General features: G+C 39.8%; 3 protein-coding genes across 3 annotated transcripts in view; 2 read left to right on the forward strand and 1 right to left on the reverse strand.

The window, feature by feature from the left end:
• Positions 1–1,655: 1,655 nt before the first annotated feature.
• trub1 (TruB pseudouridine (psi) synthase family member 1) lies at positions 1,656–7,495 on the reverse strand. Its single transcript, XM_015014215.2, has 8 exons — positions 7,092–7,495; positions 6,922–7,020; positions 6,623–6,678; positions 6,401–6,482; positions 6,250–6,322; positions 2,815–2,954; positions 2,669–2,725; positions 1,656–2,585 (listed from the first exon to the last, which is right to left on the reverse strand). The coding sequence occupies exons 1-8, from the start codon at positions 7,234–7,236 to the stop codon at positions 2,404–2,406; spliced, it is 834 nt and encodes a 277-aa protein (XP_014869701.2). The 5' UTR covers positions 7,237–7,495; the 3' UTR covers positions 1,656–2,403.
• A 569-nt stretch (positions 7,496–8,064) lies between these two features.
• lrrc45 (leucine rich repeat containing 45) lies at positions 8,065–19,842 on the forward strand. The gene is made up of 18 exons (XM_015014212.2): positions 8,065–8,171; positions 9,886–10,166; positions 10,504–10,565; positions 10,686–10,756; positions 11,447–11,625; positions 11,820–11,948; positions 12,318–12,430; positions 12,576–12,634; positions 13,798–13,875; positions 14,148–14,283; positions 14,742–14,819; positions 15,630–15,741; positions 15,811–15,881; positions 16,241–16,333; positions 16,431–16,523; positions 16,597–16,770; positions 17,880–18,027; positions 19,162–19,842. The coding sequence occupies exons 2-18, from the start codon at positions 9,938–9,940 to the stop codon at positions 19,359–19,361; spliced, it is 2,025 nt and encodes a 674-aa protein (XP_014869698.2). The 5' UTR covers positions 8,065–8,171; positions 9,886–9,937; the 3' UTR covers positions 19,362–19,842.
• A 692-nt stretch (positions 19,843–20,534) lies between these two features.
• rac3b (Rac family small GTPase 3b) overlaps positions 20,535–23,036 on the forward strand; it is an 18,223-nt gene continuing 15,721 nt past the window's right edge. Inside the window, exon 1 of the mRNA XM_088000996.1 lies at positions 20,535–20,805. Within this exon, the coding sequence (XP_087857122.1) occupies positions 20,771–20,805 (35 nt within the window). The 5' untranslated portion in view covers positions 20,535–20,770. The remainder of the gene's footprint in view (positions 20,806–23,036) is intronic.

Here is a 23,036-nt window from a genome sequence, read left to right on the forward strand (position 1 = left end):
TTCGGAATCAAATCGAATCGCTAGAAACCAGAAGATTCTCATTTGTGGTCATAGCAGTGGATGTCTGACAGCATAGGCTCCATCTACATCCTGTGTCCTTTCAGGGAGTCGCTACAGAGGTGATCAGGACCTTCAAACACCAGATTCAGCTGGTGGACATGCTAACGATGGACACAGTCCACTGGAGAGGACCGAGCACCTGAAATATATATTACGTGTGTTCCATTGCATGCATTAATAGTGCAGTGCACGTTTCGAACAGGAGTAACATATCAACCACACTACTGACCCCACCAACCTCCTTCACCTCAGCTCATATGAAACATGGACTCTGGTACTTGTTTATAATATGAAACATTACTCTCTCTTATTCTCCTCATAATCCGTTCTGCACAGCTGGATCTAGAAGCCAGTCGGTGTGTGCAGCAGAACCAGGTTGTCGTCTCTGCTGCCAGGATGTCTGCAAGGCCAGGATGATGCATGACATCCATCTGAGGAAACATCCACCTATTGAATCTAATCATTCAACAGGATTCTTCATAAAATCGAGAACATTAATAACAACCCTGATCATCCTCTTCACACAACATAACCACCATGTCTTCAGTCAGAGGCTGCCTTAGAGCCGTTGTAAAACAGACCACTACAGGAGATTCTTCCTGCTATCAGCATCTACAAGTCTAAACATAAAGCATGGTTACATTTATTTTCTCTCTGGACTAATAAAGTATTTTTTAACTGAACTGGTATTTCCCCACTGTTAAAGGTGGATGGATCACAACCAGGCAACAGCAAAATGGAGGCAAGATACTGGCATGAAGATGACCCAAAAGAACAAAAATAAAAAATAAATCTTCTAATCTTTTAAAGCGCTCAATTTTAATGCAGAGCCATCACATCCATGGATGAAGAGCAGCAAAGCCTGTAAAGACATGGAGGAATGACGACACGTTTGGTTGCTGCTTCGCAAACAAAACAGATCAAACTGACCTCAGGCCTGGTGAGCTGATAAAAACTTGACTGTCTGGTCACTAAATCCTAACATCAGAAATGTGGATGAAAGTATTGAGATGGGATTTTTTCAGTTTTTTATGCATCTGTGTAACAATTGTGCTCACATACTCAGATATTCCACCAGGAAACCTGGAAAGTCACTTTCACTGTCTTAAATATTCATGCCTGATCTTTCTAAACATTTCACATTGACAGAACTTTGTAGCTGTTCAATAATAAAAATCAATAATCATGAATATATCTTGTTTAGCGATAGTGCAATCAGGGTAAATTCTCCAGGACATACTTGAAACTAATATCTGATTCTGTGCCCATCGTTTTCTTCAATTTGCTGTTATTTTTTCTTTCATTACTTGTATGTCACATTGGATATTATGTTGCAGTTTAAAGCTGGATAACACACACACACACACACACACACACAGGTTCAATTAGGAGAGAAACTGTCCATGTACAAATGGAAAGAATAATAATAATAAAAAAAACAATCCTTGAACACAGAAAGGAGGAAACCTGAGGATAAGATAAGCTAATTCCAGGGTCCAGAATGAGAAGATGGTCAGGATTATCTTGAGGAAGGATGCTGGAGGTCTGAACCTGCAGACGTTCAACCAGGACACACAAAAAAAAGGCCCAGTGGGGACCTCTTGTGGAGACATTTATTACAGCAAGACAGTCCATAAACTTAATTTGAAACATGCTGTGAAATGAAACGGTTCAATGAGGACAATGGTTCCTAAGGCTCCAAGTTTCTAATATTTGCAGAAACTGTCACCATGTCATGACAACATGAGACAAAAAAAACAAAACAAACCCAAAAACCAATCAGAGTCAGGATGGTCTTACTGCTCTCAATCACAATTTCATGTGGCACTGTGTGTCATTTCTCCACCATTAGTGTACTGATCAGTAAGTGCATGATATTCATTGATAGCGCCAAGACCCGCATCCTGGCGCTGATTGGTTGTTTTTGGTCAGGAACGGTGCATTTCTGCAGGTCAATAATGGCTCAGGGTGGAAGTGGAGATCCATCTTTCAGATTATCTCAAACTGTCACTCCATGGTGACAGTTTTAACAAATATGTAAAAAAAAATATTTTTTTTTACATATTTACATAATTTTATAGATTTTTTCATTAAATTTAAACTGTACCTTCAACAAAAGCAATAATTATATTTAACCAACCATAAAGAGCAGAGACAGTCCAGTTCAGACTAGTCCACTGACCTCCAGGAGAACGATGATGGTTTTACCATCAGTCAGTTTTCTGCCACCAGTCACTAAACAAACCAAACGATCTCATATGTTTACAGCTGATCTTCTCTCTGGAGGACAAAGCAGGTAGAGGATGGCACCAAACAGCTCTTCCTTTAGCCCGCTGCCAAGTGTTAGGTAGCGTTCTTTGGGGATCTGGGAGAGTCCGTCCTCTGGTCCTCCTCTGGGCAGGGCTGCAGCGCCCCAACGACGCTCTGCAGCGTCCACTGCTCCTCATGCAACACGTGATCCTGCAGGGTGAACTGGCCCTGCTTCGTCCTGACCAACTCCTTCACATGAGCACACGACGACAGAGCTGCAGCACCAAAACACAGCAGCCACGTTACAAAACACCAATTTTAGCTCAGCTGCTTTCACCGAGATCATCTGGAGCATTACCTTTCCCCAGGTCGTCCACCAGGCTTCTGACATAAAACCCTCCACCGCATTCAATATCTGTCACACAGTCAGAGTGTAAAGGGAAGAAATGAGAGTCATCATGCTGCACAGAACAACTCAGAGTGGATGGAGCAGTTTGAGCTAACCGAGAGTGAAGAGAGGAGGTTTGAACTCCTGCAGTGTCAGGCTGTGCACGGTGACAGGCCGTGCAGGTTTGGCCTCCACCTGGTGACCTTTCTTCAACAACACAGACAGACGCTGGCCGTCTTTCTTCAGGGCGGAGAAGCTAGCAAACGACAAAACTTCACTGTCCTGAGAATTGTAGAATTAGGACAACATAAGCTTCATCTGGGAAATACCGTTTCTGTACATGCCCACCTGAGATTTCCATGGCATATACAGGTGCTGGTCATAAAATTAGAATATTGTGAAATATTCTAATTTTATATATTTTTTTATATATTTCAATATAATGAACTTTATGGAAAGTTCATTATTTTCCATAATGTCATGATAAAAATTAAATTGTCATATATTTTAGATTCATTGCACACCAACTGAAATATTTCAGGTCTTTTATTGTTTTAATTTTGATGATTTTGGCAAACAGCTCATGAAAACCCAAAATCCCTGTCTCAAAAAATTAGAATATTATGAAAAGGTTCTCTGAACGAGCAATAAAAATAATCATCTGAATCAACAAAGTAACTCTAAACACCTGAAAAAGATTCCTGAGGCCTTTAAAAACTCCCAGCCTGGTTCATTACTCAAAACTGCAATCATGGGTCAGATTGCTGACCTGACTGCTGTCCAGAAGGCCATCATTGACGTCCTCAAGCAAGAGGGTGAGAAACAGAAAGAAATTTCTGAACGAATCGGCTGTTTGCAGAGTGTTATATCAAGGCACCTCAGTGGGAAGTCAGTAGGAAGGAAAAAGTGTGGCAGAAAACGCTGCACAACGAGAAGAGGTGACCGGACCCTGAGGAAGATTGTGGAGAAGGGCCGATTCCAGACCTTGGGGGAAGCAGTGGACTGAGTCTGGAGTAGAAACATCCAGAGCCACTGTGCACAGGCGTGTGCAGGAAATGGGCTACAGGTGCCGCATTCCCCAAGTCAAAGGTCAAGCCACTTTTGAACCAGAAACAGCGGCAGAAGCGCCTGACCTGGGCTACAGAGAAGCAGCACTTTGGACCACTGTTGTTCAGTGGTCCAAAGTACTTTTTTCAGATGAAAGCAAACTTTGCATGTCATTCGGAAATCAAAGTGCCAGACTCTGGAGGAAGACTGGGGAGAAGGAAATGCCAAAATGCCAGATGTCCAGTGTCAAGTACCCACAGTCAGTGATGGTCTGGGTGCCATGTCAGCTGCTGGTGTTGGTCCACTGTGTTTTATCAAGGGCAGGATCAATGCAGCAGCTATCAGAAGATTTTGGAGCACTTCATGCTTCCATCTGCTGAAAAGTTTTATGGTGATGAAAATTTAATTTGGTCTGGAATCGGCCCTTCTCCACAATCTTCCTCAGGGTCCGGTCACCTCTTCTCGTTGTGCAGCGTTTTCTGCTACACTTTTTCCTTCCTACTGACTTCCCACTGAGGTGCCTTGATATAACACTCTGCAAACAGCCGATTCGTTCAGAAATTTCTTTCCGTTTCTCACCCTCTTGCTTGAGGATGTCAGTGATGGCCTTCTGGACAGCAGTCAGGTCAGCAGTCTGACCCATGATTGCGGTTTTGAGTAACGAACCAGGCTGGGAGTTTTTAAAGGCCTCAGGAATCTTTTTCAGGTGTTTAGAGTTACTTTGTTGATTCAGATGATTATTTTTATTGCTCGTTCAGAGAACCTTTTCATAATATTCTAATTTTTTGAGACAGGGATTTTGGGTTTTCATGAGCTGTTTGCCAAAATCATCAAAATTAAAACAATAAAAGACCTGAAATATTTCAGTTGGTGTGCAATGAATCTAAAATATATGACAATTTAATTTTTATCATGACATTATGGAAAATAATGAACTTTATCACAATATTCTAATTTTATGACCAGCACCTGTACATTGTCTTGCAAAAAGAGCCACGAAATTATAATCACAAAGCCCATTTCACACATCAAAACAAAGAAGTGCATTATTGGGGAAGAAAATTGACAAGTTTGGATGTATGGATGACAGTAAATGTGACTTTTTGTTACTTGTCATGTCAATTAGACTAACTTGACATCAGCAGACTGAGGCAGAAGTAAGTGTGAAATACTGCCACCTGCAGGTAGGAGGAAGCAGTCACTTAAACCCAATGTTTTTGATCATTATTGTGGAAAATTTGGAATAAGCATAATAAATAAATAATGCATTAGTACAAAAACGTGGGCATGTGTTGATTTTGCATCAATTTCCATGTTTACAGAATCACAAAAAACTGGAGAGACTGATGTGATTTGGCAGTAAATGGATAAAAACTTTGATAAAAATAATATTTAAGTAAACAACTGTTGCCTTATACGTTTATTCATGTCTCTCTCCCTCCCTCAAGTCACTTCAATAGCCATGCGACTACCTTCACGTCTCACATAATTTAGTTCAGGGAGAAAGCTGGAGAAGTTCAAATCAAGGCTAGGTTCTAAAACCACATGAGTGATCCATGAAGTGGACATAGACAAGCAGCCACAGAGATTAACGCAGGACCCGATATTAAAATAAAACTGATTTAAAACCAAAAAAAAAAAAACCTGATCAGTACAACAAAATATAATGAAAATAAAGAAAATGTATCACAGGCCACATACACACATTTTCTGGGACCGCTCCAAATTAAAAAACATTTTGGCAACGGGACCTAAAACAAAGAATGACGTTCTAATAAACCATGTGTCCTCCTATATTATGTTACTGCTTTAGCCCTGGGGAAATATTCATAAAGACGTTCAGCTCAAACATGTTTCATTTGACAGGTGGAACGAAGACTGTCCTGTATAGTTGGGAGGTTTGCTGGGTCATCATCATGCCTCAATATCTAAATGTTGTGGTTGCCCTATTGAGGCAAACTTTGTCTTGCCTTGTTGCCCATTGACCCCCCCCCTCCACCAGCTTGTTGTGTAGTTCAGATTATACACTTCTATCCTACTGCTGCCATTTTAATTTAGTGTGTCAGTGACTCAAAATTCTTCTTGTTATTAACATGGCATTTCCCCAAACACCTGATTCTACAAGTGGACTCTAAAGGAGCTGATAAACACATCAGAAAGTTTTCAGGTTATTTGTAAAACATTTTCAAAACCACAGATTGTCCATCTGCTTCCAAATGAAGTAGATGGACATCTGACCCTAACCTGGAGTTGGTCCACCGCACTAAATCCCTCAAAGTCTGATTGTGACATGACCAAATGCTAAAAAGTTTAAAGGGTGTGATGACTTGTGAAGGTCCCAGCAGGCCTATTTCTAGGCGGAGCTTGTTACTGGGATCAGCTGAAGTCCTTCTCCCAATTTGTAGGTTCCCAGCCCATGTCTGCTGATAATCGCCTGTTTAGTATTAGATCAGTAAATTTCTCCTCCTATATTAAAACTTCTCTGTTCAGATGGGGTTACTTACAGTGGAGGAACCTGCATAATGTCCCCAGTAAAAGCTTTTAACTTCTCCTCCATGTCCAGCCTGGTTATGTGCTCTAGAAGGAAAGAACAGAAAACGCTACTATAGCCCTGCAGAAACATGGAGGAACTCTGCTGCAAAGAAAAACATTTACCAAACACTTTCTCCATGATCACCGTTCCAGTGGCATCAAGAGTATCTGTTGCTTTTCCCAGTTCTCCCACAGCCACGTATTTCTTCAAAGATATAATTAGAATACACAAAAACAAAATCTAACCTCGATTATATGCCTGGCTATCAGCAAAACGTGTCCCTTTATCCGTTAATGTGTGGCTGCTTTGAGCCCCATTTTCACATGCTGTTTTACAAAACTCACCTTTGAACCAGTCAACATCGTGCTGAGCATTTTTGTCCCGTTCCCAATACCGACAACTGAAAGGAAAGAGTGAGGCATAGTTTTCTGTCTTTCAGGAAAAAAGGAAGCTCGTAAAATTAATGGTAAATGATTTCTTCTTTCATCAAATATAAACCAGCTTACTCATACTGGATTGAATTAAATTGGACTGAATGACTTATGACTCAGTCGGATTGTTTGCTATGCAAAAACCTATTTGAATTAAAGTGGAATGGAACTCTAAAGCTCAGATCTCCTGGCAGACAGTGAACGCCTCTTACCCAAGACTCCGCTAGCAGCGCTGTCCAGGGTCCCTCCGTGGCCTAACTTCAGATACTGCTTCTTCCTCTTTCTGCTGTTTGGGTACTGCACTCCCGCCTCTGGAAGAACAGAAGTAAAGCTTTTTAATGAGCAGTAGCCCTCCGTGTTGCTGTTGTTTGCGCAGTCTTACCTCTGAGCAAAGTATCTTTGAACTTGTTTAACACATCAGCAGATGTCGGCCCTTGTTTCTTATATATGGCGAACAATCCATTTAAAGACTTAAGCTTAGACAGAGAACTTATTGGTCCCGCTGCGCCGCTCACATTCCCAGCCATGCTTGTTTTTGTGAGATGTTCATCTTCTTCTTTTATGGAGAGCGAATTAATAGTGTTTTACTGCCCTCTGCTGTTTTAGGAGGTAAACAATCATATCTGGAAAATGACTACCAATCTTTGCAGCCTTTTAAATTCCAAAATAAGATATAACAAGTTCTGAAATTGGGCTGCACAGTGGAGCAGTTGGTAGAGCTGTTGCCTTGCAGCAAGAAGGTTCTGGGTTATATTCCCGGCCACGGTCTTCCTGCATGGAGTTCGCATGTTCTCCCTGTGCATGCGTGGGTTTTCTCCGGGTACTCCGGTTTTCTCCCACAGTCCAAAAACATGACTGTCAGGTTAATTGGCTTCTCCAAATTGCCCTTAGGTGTTTGTCTCTGTGTTGACTGGCGACCTGTCCAGGGTGACCCCGCCTCCCGCCCGGAACGTTAGCTGGAGACAGGCATCAGCAACCCTCCCGACCCCACTAAGGGACAAGGGTGTAAAGAAAATGGATGGATGGAAGTTCTGAAATTACATGAAATATTTGATAGTCATTATATTATAAAGAAAAATCTATATTTCTGCATGAAACAGCTAAATGGAAGTATGCTGATTCAAACTTAATTTGAATCTTAATTAGTATCACAATAATGAGACAATATCTCATAATTATGACATAGCTATCTCGTCTCATAATACTCGTCTGTTCTGATTATCATTAGGTCTGTTCAGTGGTCGACCTAGCCAGAAGAGGGCGGTAGAGCTACGTAAAGCTGTGTCTTGTCAACTGAAGCTAGCATAGAGGAAGGCTTGGCCAAGGCGTTTTTACAAAACTACACTGACCAAGATGCTTTGCGTCTTAGTTCATTTCCTGGTTACTCGCTGGCTTGTTTTCTGTTAGCTTCTGTGTCTGAAACAACTGCTTTCTGCTAGGTAGTTGTTTCCTGCTCTCAGAGGTTGGTCTTGCTTTTTGTTCTTACTGTTAGTTTGTAGAGTAAACGCCATGTTTGTCTGGATATCGTCGCTGTTTCTGGGTTTCACTGTGTTAACGCGGTTAAGTTGTTGTGGTTCAGTTACAGCCAAAACTTCCAGTTGCATCAGTGTGGACCATCATAATGGTTGTCTTATAGAATATGGTCAAATATGACGGTTGGGTTTTCAGAACCTTTAGACTTTGCAGCTGCTTTGTTCTAAGTGATTCTCCGGATGTTGTTTGTCATACCTTCAAGATAATTGCCAATAGATTTAATGGTACATAATTGCAAAGTGGGAAAAAAATGCTGCATAGGTTTCAACATTTTCACAAATGACAATCTGACAAATGTGTTTTGCATATTCACATAGTTAATATGACATTGCAATAGGCTTTATAGCTGCAGGTGTTTTCTGATTTGTGTCTACCAGCTTTGCAAAATTGCTCATAGTCAGTCAAGTTAGAAGGAGAACATCTGTGATACTTTGAGCGAAACGATAATCGTTTAAGGAGTTTGTCCTGCTGGGAAGTGAAACGCCATCTCAGTTTCAGGTCTTCTGTGGCCTGCAACAAGTTTTCTTCCAGGATTATCTTGGACTCAGCTCCATCCTTTTCCCCATCGATCCTGACCCTGTCAGGGCCAAAGAAACTCATCCCCACATCATAATGCTTCCAACCTTTACTGTGATAAAGTTATACAAAGGTGGACTTTATTTACTATATAGATAATTTATGAGGGTAATTGCACTTGATTTTATTTAGGGGTATTAGAGCAACATAGATTTCTGTGGCAAGTCAAATTTATTTGCATCCCATATTTCAGTAATGGACAATTTTCTTAAATATCATCAAAATCGTTGTCATAAAATAGTAGAATGAAGACTGGAATTCATCTGTGAATTGAACACAGCTCTAAGCAAACAGGTTTTAGTCTAGATTTGAAGGAACTCAGTGTTTCAGCTGTTTTGCAGTTGTCTGTAAGTTTGTTCCAGATTTGAGGAGCGTACAAACTGAATGCTGCTTCTCCATGTTTGGTTCTGGTTCTGGGGATACAGAGCAGACCAGAACCAGAACACCTGAGCGGTCTGGAAGGTTGATACCATGACGACAGGTCTATGTCAGTCGGTGACTTCTAAACTTTATTTCTTTTTTTGTCCCTCTTGAATGTTTCAGATAATCAAACTGGGTTTAAGATCAGACAAAGATAACCTGAATAAACACAAAAAGCAGCTCAAGCTCACTTTGATTATCCCTGGATAATCAAAGTGAGCTTGAGCTGCTTGAGATTCATTCAGACCATGAATCTGGAGGTCTTGGCAGAAGTGTGGCAGAATTCCAATAATTAAAGTGGAGTGGGCCAGAGTTCCTCCACAGTGATGTCTCAACTCCAGTCAGCATAGCTGCTTAGCATCAGCTGCTGCCTTCATATAAAAAATAAAAGATGGGGAAAAAACAACAACAAATCAGCCAACAGCCCACAGGTCCACTAATGTTTAAATTGCCACTGACCACACTCAGATGGTTGACCTCTAATCTTTACGGTAGTGAAACAGTGGATGACATTACGGCTTCATGAGGAGCCTGAAAATGAAAAATGATTACAATTTGAAAGCAACACTTAGAAACTATTTAACTTCATTGTGTCAGAAATGAATGAAGCAGCAGTTTGTTGATAAAAATATCTCATTTCCTGTCAGCTAATGCTCAGGTCCTGGCAGGCAGCAGGAAGAACAAACAGCTCTGTCCAGTATGGAAGACTTCAGGTGGACGTACTTGCAGCTGTGTAAGGAGGGCGGGGTGGAGCCCCAGGAGAGTGTTGTGGCTCAGCTCCAGGAGAGCAGGGCTGCCCACAGCTCCAGGCTGAACCTGAGTGGACACAGCCTGTCCACTGACACCTGCAGCATCCTGGCCAGGGCCTTCCAGAAGGATGCCGTCTTCACAGAGGTCTCCCTGAGTGACTGCATGCTAACAGAGGAAGGTGTGTATGACTGTCAGCCATGTTGGCTTTATGACGCTATAAAACAGAGGTGCTACACTCCAGTCCTCAAAACCCGGATGGGTCCCTGCTTATTCTGGATGTTTCTCTGGTCCAACACCATAATTAGCTGAATGGTTCGTTAGCAGGCCTCTGCAGGAGTTTGATCTGCGTCAAGATGAGTGAAAGAGAGGGTACCATGTACAAGTCAATAGTGGAAACCACTGGGATGTATTGTTTAGAAACTGGCATTAACAAAAAGCCATCAAGCTATCTTATTCACCTTTGAATAATAAATGTCTATATATGTAACAGTCTACATTTTTGAATTGACTTTCAGGCACCAAGATGCTTTTGGCTGGACTGTTTCACAACACATCAGTGAAATGTCTGGATCTGAAGGTAACAGCTGTAAAATCTGACACACACGCTAAACACACAGGCAGAAACACTTTAAAATAAATAATTCATCTGAATACAGACTTTTTTTTTTATCGGTGAGTTTCTGAAAACTGTTTCCAGGGAAATAATCTGAGATCTACAGGAGCTGAGGTTCTGGGCAAGTTGCTGGGATGTAACAAGACACTGCACAGGTGAGTTTATCTGTCAAAAAAACTGAAAAAATATTAACTTAGGGAACCTCTTTCTATCAATGTGGGAAAATTGTTTAGTGATTTTTCACTAAAATGTTTACCAAGTGTAGAGAAAGCCAGCTGTCTGAAGTAATGGTGATTAGTAAAGCATCTGTCATGGATAAAAATCACAAAGCGATTCAATCAGTGACTCACAGAAAAGAGAAATCTACAAACATTTTCACTTCTTACAGACATTCCAGGAATTTGTAAAGACAAAAATGCTGACATTGCTGTTTTTGAACAATCTTAATATTCCTTATTCATCTCTATGTGAGGAGGGAGAACATATTTGATACATTTCTCCTAATGTTTGCTTTGAAACAGGATGCCAATTATTCCCAATGCAATGGAAATAAAAGCCATTAGAATTTAGAGACATATTGTCTTTAAACACACTGTCATTTTCATCTGTCTATCTAAAATGGTGCTGTCAGTAAAACTATAACAGCGGTTTTACTTGTTTTAGCCAGTACAAAATGTAGTGATGTAACAGCAAATTTGAACAAAATTATGTCTTTTGGAGAATCTTGTGACAGCACTGTTTTGTAGGGTTTCCATAAATATGAAATCCCTGCAGCCTGAGGAGGGAAGCACACTGGAGCCATTTATAATATGATAATAGTGACCCAGTGTGAACACTGTTCTCAGGCTGGTGTTGGAGTGGAATGCTCTGGGTGTGTGGGAAGAGTCCTTCTCGCTGTTCTGTGATGGGTTGGCGTCTAACAACACTTTGACACACCTGGACCTGCGCAACAATCAGATCAACCACCACGGAGCCTCGGAGCTGGCGCTGGCCCTCAGACGCAACAGCACCCTGCAGGAGCTAGGTGAAGTGGAACTGCCCACATCAGTCCTGACCAACCGCAGAGCAACAGACATGTTGGCGCATCTTTGATTGTCTCAGGAGTCCCTAATGTGTTGTGTTTGTTTTTGTTGTAGTTCTCCTGATGTAGTGGAGATGTTGGTTTAAACCAAACATCTTTGCTGTGTGACTAATGATAGTTCACTCTTCCTTTTCCAGACCTCAGGTGGAACAACATCGGTCTGTTGGGTGGGAGGTCACTGCTGGAGGCCCTGCAGAAGAACAAGAGTGTAATTCAGCTTGAGATGGCAGGAAACAACATTCCCAGTGACATTCTCAAAGCTCTGGGTAAGACTGTTGCATATCTCCTCCTGTAAGTGTGATTTCCACTAAATATAGCAAAAACAATAAAAATCATCCAAAAATACTATGAGTGAAATCACCAGATTGACATGCATATTTTGTTTTTAATATGCTACACTTGCAGTGTTACCAAAATAATTTTAGTATTGACAGGAATAATAGTGAATAGCAGTCTTTTTTGCTATGACTGGGCAGCTCAATATGTAACACAGTTGGAGGTTCTGGAGAGACTCCTACTGGTCCACCTGAGTGAGAAAAGAAACCCTTATTGGTGGAGTTGGAGTCATATACCTGCTTCAACAAACTCTCTGTCATCTGTGTGGCTCATTTTGTGAACTTTCTGGACCCTTCTAGAGCAGAGCACAGGACACAACTCTGAAAGAGAGTTCACGTTGAGAGAAAGCCGCAACAAGACCCATGTCCTCAGCAGAGAGATCCAATCACTGAAGGAAGAAAAGGGTCGCCAGGTAAACTGTCAGTTTGGCACATTCTGTCTGGAGTAAGTAGACAGAGAATCTTCTCTCTATCTTATCTACTGTATCTTATTTCAAATGAGTGTTTTGTGTATACCTTATGATGACCATGACTCTGGTTGTCCTCACTGTCCTCCAGTTCCTCAGCCTGATGGAGACCATAGACAGGCAGAGGGAGGAGATGGGACGCTCCACCAAGTGAGTTCACTTACTTTGTATAATTACTGGCTGTTGAATTATTCTTAAAGCTGATATACACAACCTTCTTTAAATACAAAGACTTAAACACTTATTTATTAAATGAACCTAAATTAAAAGGGGTTTAGTTCCTTCACTAATGCCTATGTGAGATGACACAGACTTATGAGTAAAGGAAGATTTGTTTTAGACAAGTCTATATTAGTAATCATTACACTGACCTGGGAAGAATCTAACGCCACTAAGCAGATCAATATTCCACTTAGCAGTAAAGGTTTGAGTGGTTCAGTACCGCTCAGTGGAAACGAGACATAAGAGTCGGATTGTAGATGGCAAACACAGTTTACCATATATGACTTTGTTACCTCTAAGCATACAACTTAGGCTATGGACAGCAGTCTTCTCTACAGGGACACACTCCCTATATAAGACGGTGTGTAGCTTCGACTGTCCTTAAGCCTGTTAAACATCTGTAACACACCTTGTTGATTACTCTCCTGAGGTCATCAGGTCTAATAAGCCATCAGGGTAACACTTTATTTGAAGGGGGTTGAATAAGACTGACATGACACTTTCATTAACATGACATAACACCTGTCATCAACATGAATAAGCCTTCATGAATATTTATGACTGCTGTCATAAAGCGTCATTCGGTAAATTATGACACTTTTAATACAAAGTTGACATTATTCAAAATGTCTTTGTTATGATAACTTGACATTAACCAAGAAATCATTACTGATATAAATTTGTTATAAAAGTATTACTGATTGCACTTTAAAAATTAGGTAACTTTATGTTATTAAAGGTAACGTTTAAACAGTAATGATTTATTGGTTAATGTCAAGCTGTCATAACAAAGACATTTTGAATAATGTCAACTTTGTATTAAAAGTGTCATAATTTACCGAATGACGCTTTATGACAACAGTCATAAATATTCATGAAGACTTATTGATGTTCATGACAGGTGTTATGACATGTTTATGACAGTGTCATGACAGTCTTATTCAACCCCCTTCAAATAAAGTGTTACCGCCATCAGACACTATATACCCAATCAAATTTGCTTATGAAGTCTGTGACTTATTACCTACAACATGAATATGATAGACCTACTGTCTCTTTAAATATGACGTGTTTACCTCCTCTTATGTCAGGTCAAGCTCTGCTCAGATTGGTCAGCTCCAACAAGCTCTGAATGAGAGGAAGTCAGCGATCAACTCCCTCACTGCCAAGTAATTCCTTCAGATTCTTTCTTTCTACTCTCTGATATTATTCCTGCTGAAGAGCAAGACTTGTTTATTTAAAAAAAACAATTTGCTAAAAGAATGACTCAACCAGAGCAGAAATTAAGCTAAAGCTGTACAAAATTCAAACATGTTGCCCAAACCCCAAAGATATTTAGTTAACTATGATGAGTTTTTCTACTCTGAAGAAGCTACATCTGACTGACTGCAGAGATGGATGGAAGCAGTGAGGTTTGTGGGTGTTTCTGTTGAAAATGCAGGTTGCAGATGACAGAAGCAGCTCTGGCCCTCTCAGAGCAAAAAGGCCAGAGTATGGGTGAGGTCCTGTGTCGCATGAAGGCTGAGAAAGAAGAGCAGAAGGAGCAGCAGAGCCGACTGAGGAAGAAGCAGGAAGAGGTACGCTGAAACAGTGGAGAACGTCAGGGCTGTTGTCTGAGTTTTGTGTTTTAAAGCAAAGAGTTACACAGACAGATCTGGATAAATGATTTGCTCACACACAGTGTGTATTTGCAGGCGCCTTGCAGTGGTATTGAACTGAGCCACATTTTTCATATTCTAAAACAAACTTCTCTTGTATTTTATTGGATTTTTTTCACACATAAAAACCTTAAAATGTGTCTAGTCCTGGAGTCCAGGCTCAGTAGAACCTCGTTTTGCTGCAGTGATCTCTGAAGGTCTTTTGTCTCTACCAGCTTTTACATCTACAGGTGAACATTTCTATTCAGAGCTCTCCTAAAACAGCTCAAGCTCAGTCAGATTGGGTAGCGAGCATCAATTTCACAGAACGAACAAACAAACAAACAAACCAACAGGACTATGCTATGATCCTCTGTGTTTGTCTTCCTTTCCTTTAGGAAAGTTCCCTCAGGGAGGGAAAACTCCACAGAGAGATCCAAAACCTGATGGAAACCAATGGCCAACTCAGGAGTAAAGTATGAGCCCTGCTTGTTGAGTATCATGTGTCTAACTTTACACACCTGTGGCATTACAAAGACTATTTCTTATTGTGGGAAATAAGTATTTGATCCCTGGCTGATTTTCTAAGTTCTCACACTCATAAACAAAAGCCCATTCTGTACATTTTATTCTGGTTTCATATTTTGATAGAGAGTAAGAGAACCAATGAGAAAATTAGAAAAAATCCTTACGTCAAAGTAGAAAATTCATCGAGTGAATTATGTATTTATTCCTCTTCAATAGAAACAGAGTTCTGGCTCTCAGAGATTGGTTACAGCCCATAATGCTCTTAAATAAATCAGGTTATCATGCACAGATGTTCTGGGTCATAAAGTCGTCTGTGTGTGAAAGCCTCCAGCTTTACAGGAGAGGCTTGATCATGGTAAGGTAAGGCAATTTTATTGATATAGCACATTTTCAGCAACAAGGCAATTCAAAGTGCTTTACATTAATTCATAATCATGATCTGAAGGTCGCTTCAGGCCAATGGGGTTAAACTCCTGTGAAATCCAAGGTCAGAACAGTAACAACGTCCTGGAGGAGTCTTCCTGCATCACACCAGTAGAATGGCCAAAAATGATTTAATGACAAGCAAACCATTTTTAAAAAACTTTTATGCTTTTATATACTGCATTTCCTGAACTTTTTCATGATATTGTCTTTGAAACTAGCATCAAATGTAAAGGTTGTGCTTTTGTTTGCAATTGTGCAGCAGCAGCAGAGGAACTGATGACTGCCTGTAGCATATGAACGTGGCGATCATGTTAGTAATAGATGTGTGTCAGGTGGAGGAGCTGGAATGCAGGTGCAAGTCTCAGCAGCAGCAGATCTTTGAGCTGAAGCAGGAGCTCACCAACAGCACCGCAGAGCTCAAGATGCGGCTAATGAAGGCAGAAGGTAGCAGGAGTATCCGGAGCAGGCAGTGTTCCCACACAAGGTCCGGCTCATGTCCCGTCTGTCCCGCAGATCGGCTGGAGTCAGAGAAGCGGCGGTCCAAGCAAGCCCTGGAGGACATGGAGACCCTGAGACACAAAGAGGTGCTGCGTCCTCCACCCTAACAGTCATCACACTGTTCACACAACATGCATCACATCACAGCTCGAACCCGCGCATGAATAACATGTTATTCTCAGTTTCAATCCATTGCAAAATTCAGAAATACTTTATTGATCCCAAAGGGAAACAAAATGTTGTAACTCTGTTAATTCAACATCCTTCAAAGCGTTTTGTCTTGTAAAAGACGTGTGGTGATATCACACCTGATCCTTTGTGAACTGCTGTCTTTCTTGTTTCAAAGAGTTGATATAATTATTTGGCATATATGACTGATTACATGGTGGCAGTATTGCTGCCAATTTTTGGACGGACGTTTTTTAACAGCTACATCATCATGCAGGTGGAGAACGTCAGCCAACATCTAGAGGAGAGTGAGAGAGCTCTGCAGGAGCGGATCTTCAAACTGGAGGCGCAGAGGATCCAGCTGGAAGAGGTCATCAGGCCTGCTTCCTTCCTTTCGTCAGTGTAGAATAATTTCATAACAGTTGGTAAGAGTTTTTCAGATACTTGGTTTTGTTTGTCTGCTGCAGGAGCTGGGTAAAACTAAAGCAGCCGTTGTGACAGAGAGGGCCCAGGCGGAGGAGGAACTGGGAAAAGTGCGAACTCAAATGCGCTTGGAGGAGGTAAGACGCCTGAACAGAAGAGAAAGTCTTCCTGCTCTCAAAACCTCACGTCCACGCTTCTTTTCATGAGCAGCAGGAGCACGTGTCATCCCTGGAGGAGAAGCTACGCTCCCTGCGTGCATCCATGCAGCAGCTGCAGATGCACTGCTCCCAGCAGAAACAAAGCATCTCTGAGCTGCAGGCGAAGAGCAGCCACCAGAGCATGGAGACGGACGGCCTGCGGCGCCGGATAGAGGAGCTTCAGCAGGTAGGCGCCCAGCCGCCTGCTGCTGCTTGTTAATCAGCTGTTCTGAAAAACCAGCTGAAAATGAATTCAGACACAACTGAGACACACAGGATGTGCTCCAACACCAGACCAGGTGGAGCCCTTAGAGGGATTATCTGTTTGTAAACACAGCGGATGCTCCAGAAAGACCCGACAGTCTTCAAGTGCTCACTGGTTGCCATGGTTACCCACATTTATCTTGCTGTTTTAACATGAGCTATTATGTTGTCAGTATGCTTCAGTTGTTTATCACTTTGTGATAAAATAAGTTATGCTACCAAATTGATATTAGTGACCCATTAATACACATTACATGGGAGTGAATAAATGAGGCAAAATGGCCCAAACTGCAGTGGCAATATTAATATTTCTGGAAATATTAAAGCAGTTTTATTCATGGTAACATCATCAGCTCTCAACGAGATATGTCCAGTCTCTCTAAATAAGACGAGCACTAGAATAGAGTTTTCCTAAAATGTAAGTTTTTAAAAAAGAGAGCGAAAAAAACATTAAAAAAACAAAAAAAAAATCATATTTGGCAAAGGACGAATGAAATACAATCATTTCTTCAGCCACTAGCTGAAATCAAAACTGCAGCATGTTGAGCCAGAGGTAGTTCGAGGTTCACACAGTACTAAAAATAAAGCCTCTGACATCTGCAGGTCCCTCAAAGCTGCGTGTGTTAGTTTGTGCCGGGTGAAGAGAGGTGATCTGTGCTGGCAGCGAGTTGTTGATGATTTTATTAGTCTGATTGTAAATAATTTAAATAGTTAGAATAATGTATTGCCTGCCTTCTGCAGGCGGCAGTAGAGTGGCTGCTGACGCAATGTGACGTCGTCTGATAATTCCTCTATGTGACGAGAAAAAAAAAAAGGTTGTTACCTAGCAACAACCTGTTGAGTAATAAAGCTCACACCTTGGCAGTATTTCAGACAAAACAAAAAAGTAATCACTAATTATTGATATGGACTAATATGAAACGCTTACACGGTGATAGGTTTTTCTGCCGCACCGCCCAGCCCTTCTTTAATTGGGTGGGTTTGCTAGCAGCTGTTTGGTGTGGATCCTTCCTACACAGCATGTTGTTGCAGGATCTGTCTGGAAAAGAGCAGGAGAAGATGGCTGAGGTGAGCAGGGTCAGAGTGGAGCTGCTGGAGCAGATTGGACAGCTGGAGGCAGACAGGACGGCACAAGAGGGGCTCAAAGCAAAGATCAGTGCTCTGGAGAGAGAGATGAAAGGTACATTATACACTTTTTATTTTACTGCTTTGTTTCAAGTTGCATAATGTTTTGGAAATCTCAAAAATCTGATCTATTAGTAAACAGTTTGCTCAAAATCATTCATATTCCTGTCAGATTTTTGGTTTAATGTAATATTTTATCATGATCTAGATGTTTCTTCCCCTCAGAAGTGACATTAATATTTTGTAGTGGCCCAGGAAGAGTCCTGACAAAGTCTCTGGACAGAACGACAGATTAAGGTTTGATTGCTGTAATATTAATAAAGATGAAGAGAAAATTGTAAACAATTTTCAATTAAAATTTTTTAATTGAAAACAGTTAAAATACTCCTTTTGCATTGTTTAATTATCTGATAGAACATTCTTGACCAGAGACAAATGTCTTTGTTGAATGAAAATAATCTTAAATCTGAATCTACTAGATGTGTGGATAATTTTGGACTTAACAGCAGGCAAACATTTCACAGCAGAATATCTTCATCTTAACTTCAGATTGAGCTAAATAATTTGTAATCCACAAATTATTTGCCTTTGTGATGAGCTGTTCATTTAGATTCCTGTGAATAAATGTTCAAATATTTCTTAAAGTGAATGATTTTATTCTGCTAGTTATTAGCAGAATAAAATTGTAAATTAGCTTCACTTATTTGTATTGGATAGTGTTCTTAATGTATAGAAAATTCTGACTCTTACAAAACAGAAATAATTTAGATCATCCTAACTTTAGCTGAAACAAGAAGTTTAGTTTTATTTGTTTGGTGGTTTTTTTTGTATCTTAACCTATAGTAAAAAATAATTCTAACAAAAAATAGCGTATTTTCATAAACTTCATCCAGTTTTCACTTCACTCCAAATAAAAATGTGTTGAAGATTATGAATATATTTACAGAGTGAAAAATCTGGATGTTTTCAGTTTTAATTCATTTACAAAACAAGAAAAAGTTATCATACCTTAAATTATATAATAATATTTTGAACAAAAAAAAGTATAGAGAATGTGGGAGGTCTCTATATTATATAACTTATGAGTTACTGAAATACATGAAATTTTCATTAATATTCTAATTTATTACATAAAACTACACACTTGTTACATATATCATGCCATTTTTGTGCGTTTCATTTTTCGTAGTTCTGACAAATAATCACCGTGAAGTGCTTCTTGACAAAGAGAGTGAAAAGTCTTCCCTGTTGGAAAAGCTGCGGCTGAAGGAAGTGGAGATCCAGCGGATGAAGGAGGACGAGGCCCAGAGAGCCAGCTACCTGCAGAGCGCCATCCTCAGCTACGTTCAAGGCTCCCCGCTGGGACACTACAGCAGCCCCAACAAGTAGTCCAGAGGAATCCCACTCATAACCAGTGAACACCTGCTGCTGCTCCAGTCACTACACCTCACTGGAACTGACTGACAGATTTTAGACGCCATGAAACGCTGACATTAGAAGTCAGTAAGAGCTCTGAACCCATAAGTCTTCATTTTTGACCAGGCTGGGGCTCATCCTCCCCACTCTGGTCCCTTTGCTCTCTGGTGTATGTTTGGGAGTGTCTGTGTGGTAACTGGAGGTGGACAACATTCATGCAAAGTTTTTTTGTTTTTTTCTTTTCTTGTCCCATGGTCACCATGGTGATGATGACTGGAGACAGTAGCTTCTCATGGTGCAGCTGTAGCAGCTCTGTTCTTTCTGCTCCACTGCCCTACAGACTGTAAACATTAAAATGAAACAACGAAATATTTTGTATCATGTTATTTTTTCAAATGTATTCCATTTTGTGATTTTGTCAAAAAACAAAATAAATGTCTATTTTCTTCTATCATTATCAGTACAAGTGTTTATTTTATTATTTTTGCAAATAATGATCTTCATTGATGTGTTACCGTAGTTACAATTTTACAGAACATCTAAGGTTAGAGGATAATATAAAATGTACCTCTTCCTTCAGTTTTTTTGATTACATTATCAGATATATTTTATGTTTTCAGTAAGTTGGATATAGATTATTCTGCAGCTGTTCTCTGTGATAGTCTGAGTTTGGACATGGCTTCGTTGGAGCTCGATATACCTGAATTTATTTTTAATTACATCATTTATGTGTATTCTTTTGTTATTTTCGTCTTTAAAATAGTATGTATTTGTAGTTTTCTATATTCGTCTGCATCATGTTTTCATAATCAGACAGATGTTTTGATCTGTTAGCCAGAACTAAATGAGCCTTTTCACCAAATACGTTTTTAATCTTGAGTAAATTCTTAGAAAGCCACTTTTTACTTTTACTTGAGTAAAAATGTTGAAGTAGTGCAACTCTTCATTAAGGTGGAGCCTACTTTGCCCTCTGGTGGTAATGGGACAGGAACAGGGGCCCCAAGTCAAACAGTGTACTACTACCCTGTAGTACGTTGGGCCAGCTGTCAGTTTAGTATCTGTTAGCAGATGTTAGCCTGATCACTGGAACAATCCCACCTGTGGTCTGACGTCTAACTGGAAAACGGCCTGGCTGACTGTGACGTCATTTTCACATCCTGGAACGCGGCATTTCCACCGTTTGTCTCTCTGTCCGGCCTGTCCCTTTAACAACACTCGGTTGTTCCCGGAGAAAGTCGGCGCAGTTCGTCATCGACCTCTTTCACTGCGGCTTCATCGCCAAGCGGACTAACCCGCTGCTCTCATCCGATCCCTCAGCGCGGACTGTCGGATCCCTGAACTGTCCAGCCCCGGTTCCCGGAAAGCGTCCAGCTCCTGTCCAAATGCAAGCGATCAAATGTGTGGTGGTCGGCGACGGGTAAGGGCTCTTTTACATGATACGGGCCAACAGCGGAGCTTTGCTCATGTGATGCGGCCGCCGACAGATGGATGATGGGAGGATGCTATGTGGGAAAAGGGATAGGGTTCACGGAGCACTGCATCGGCTGGCCCGTTTTTCTCCGGGTTAGCGGTCGGCTCGCCCCTCTGTTAGCGGCTCTCTGGCTGCATCCCGGCCGCTGCAGCGTGCAGGGAGGAGCCGGGCGCCTCGGGAAGCCTCGCAGAGAACACGGCCATCGTAGGCCAGTGGAGACAGGCTGAAGTGCTGATGCACGCTGAGGAATGCGTGGCCCTCCCTGCCAGCAGCAAGCAGGCCCCGCTATTGTAACCGCTCACCCAGCCCCTTGTCTTCTAGCGCCCAGATTCCTGCCTGCTGCAGCGGTCACCGCTCACGATCCTTACTGCTGTTTTTACTAGATATATTCATAAATGTTGAATGAGTCAATACTCATATTTTGTTCAAAAAGGCTGAATGTCAGAATACATACATACATGCATATATATATATATATATATATATATATATATATATATATATATATATATATATATATATATATATATATATATATATGAGTGATTCTATAATTGGAGATACATTTGGCACTTCAAGAAATGACAAAAAAATAAACTTTTCATTTCTTAAAAAGTTTCTTAGGTAGTCTATTGAAAAGGCATTAAACTTAAAAAAAATCTGTAATTGCCAAACATTAGCTACATATTTTATAATTTTTTCTCAGAAAAAACGTATGTTTTGCAGTATGTCAACTCTGTTACGGACAATATAGACCGTGAGTGAAAAAAACAATAAATTCTAGCAGACTAAAATATTTTTATTCCATTACACCAAGTGTCCTACTACCCCAATACTTTAAATGGAGATGTTTTACTTAAAAATACATTTTAAAAAATCAAAAGATACTCAACTTTTCACAGTTATTCGCATAGGGTCAAACATTTTTTCATTAAAACTCATTGAAAACCATCATTCTTTTAGAAATAAAATTGGTCAGTAATACTAAATCATAGCAGAAGTCAACCAACAATGTATATGGTGCTCTGGACAACAGTTTTCCTTTTTTTTTGTGAAAGTATGTCATAAACATGTCAACTCTGTTACCTAACAGAGCTGGTGTTAGTAACAGAATTGACAGGACCATAATAATTTAGAACTGAAAACTCTGTTACTGTCAACTCTGTTATCCTATTTGGTAACAGAGTTGATGGTAACAGAATTGATCATTTCAAACATTTTTATTAAAAATTCTACTTGTGAGTAGAAATGCTGAAAAAACATGACACCACTGAGATAATGGTTTAAAAACCATTAAATAAACTTGTCTCTGATCAAAAATCTGTGGTATTTTTCTCATGATACTTTGGTAACAAGATTGACGTTGAAAACAATAACCCCTGGTGATTGTGATTTTTAAACTAAAATATTTCCCAGAGAATGGCACATAGACCTTTCTGTGTTTGAGGTCTTATCAGTAAAAGTAAGTGACCTAATTTTATGCAGTTTATATAACCGTAGAAGGCAATTTCACAGATTTACAGGGACAAAACCATATGGTAACAGAGTTGACATAAAATTCTCGGACACATATTTTTTTTAAAATAAGGTTATTTTGAGTTAATTTAATGTGATGTTGTTATTAAATTGACCATTTAGGCAGTTTAAAAAAAGATAGAAAAAACAAATTCACAAAAGAAAAATAATAAAACATAGGTTTTTGCATCATTTTTCAGGTTAATAAAAAAGACAGTACCCAACTCGGACAACAAGAAGTCTTGGTTTTTCAGCTATATAAAACAATTTTAAATGTATTTACTTCAATGTTCTTACTTGTTAAATATTATGATCCATTAAAATGAGTAATAAATTACTAAAACATTTAAAAATTGAAATATTTTAATATACCAGACCAAAAATAATGACTCTGGACATCAAATGTATCTGCAATTATAGAATCACATATATCATATAATCAGATAATCTCATATATATATATATATATATATATATATATATATATATATATATACATATATATATATATATATATATATATATATATATATGTATATATATATATATATATATATATATATATATATATATATATATGCATATATATATATATATATATATATATATATATATATATATATATATATATATATATATATATATATATATATATATATATA

This window comes from Poecilia mexicana, unplaced genomic scaffold (assembly GCF_051168715.1).
Source record: "Poecilia mexicana isolate PSO_F unplaced genomic scaffold, ASM5116871v1 scaffold_19, whole genome shotgun sequence".
Taxonomy (NCBI): Eukaryota; Metazoa; Chordata; class Actinopteri; order Cyprinodontiformes; family Poeciliidae; genus Poecilia; species Poecilia mexicana.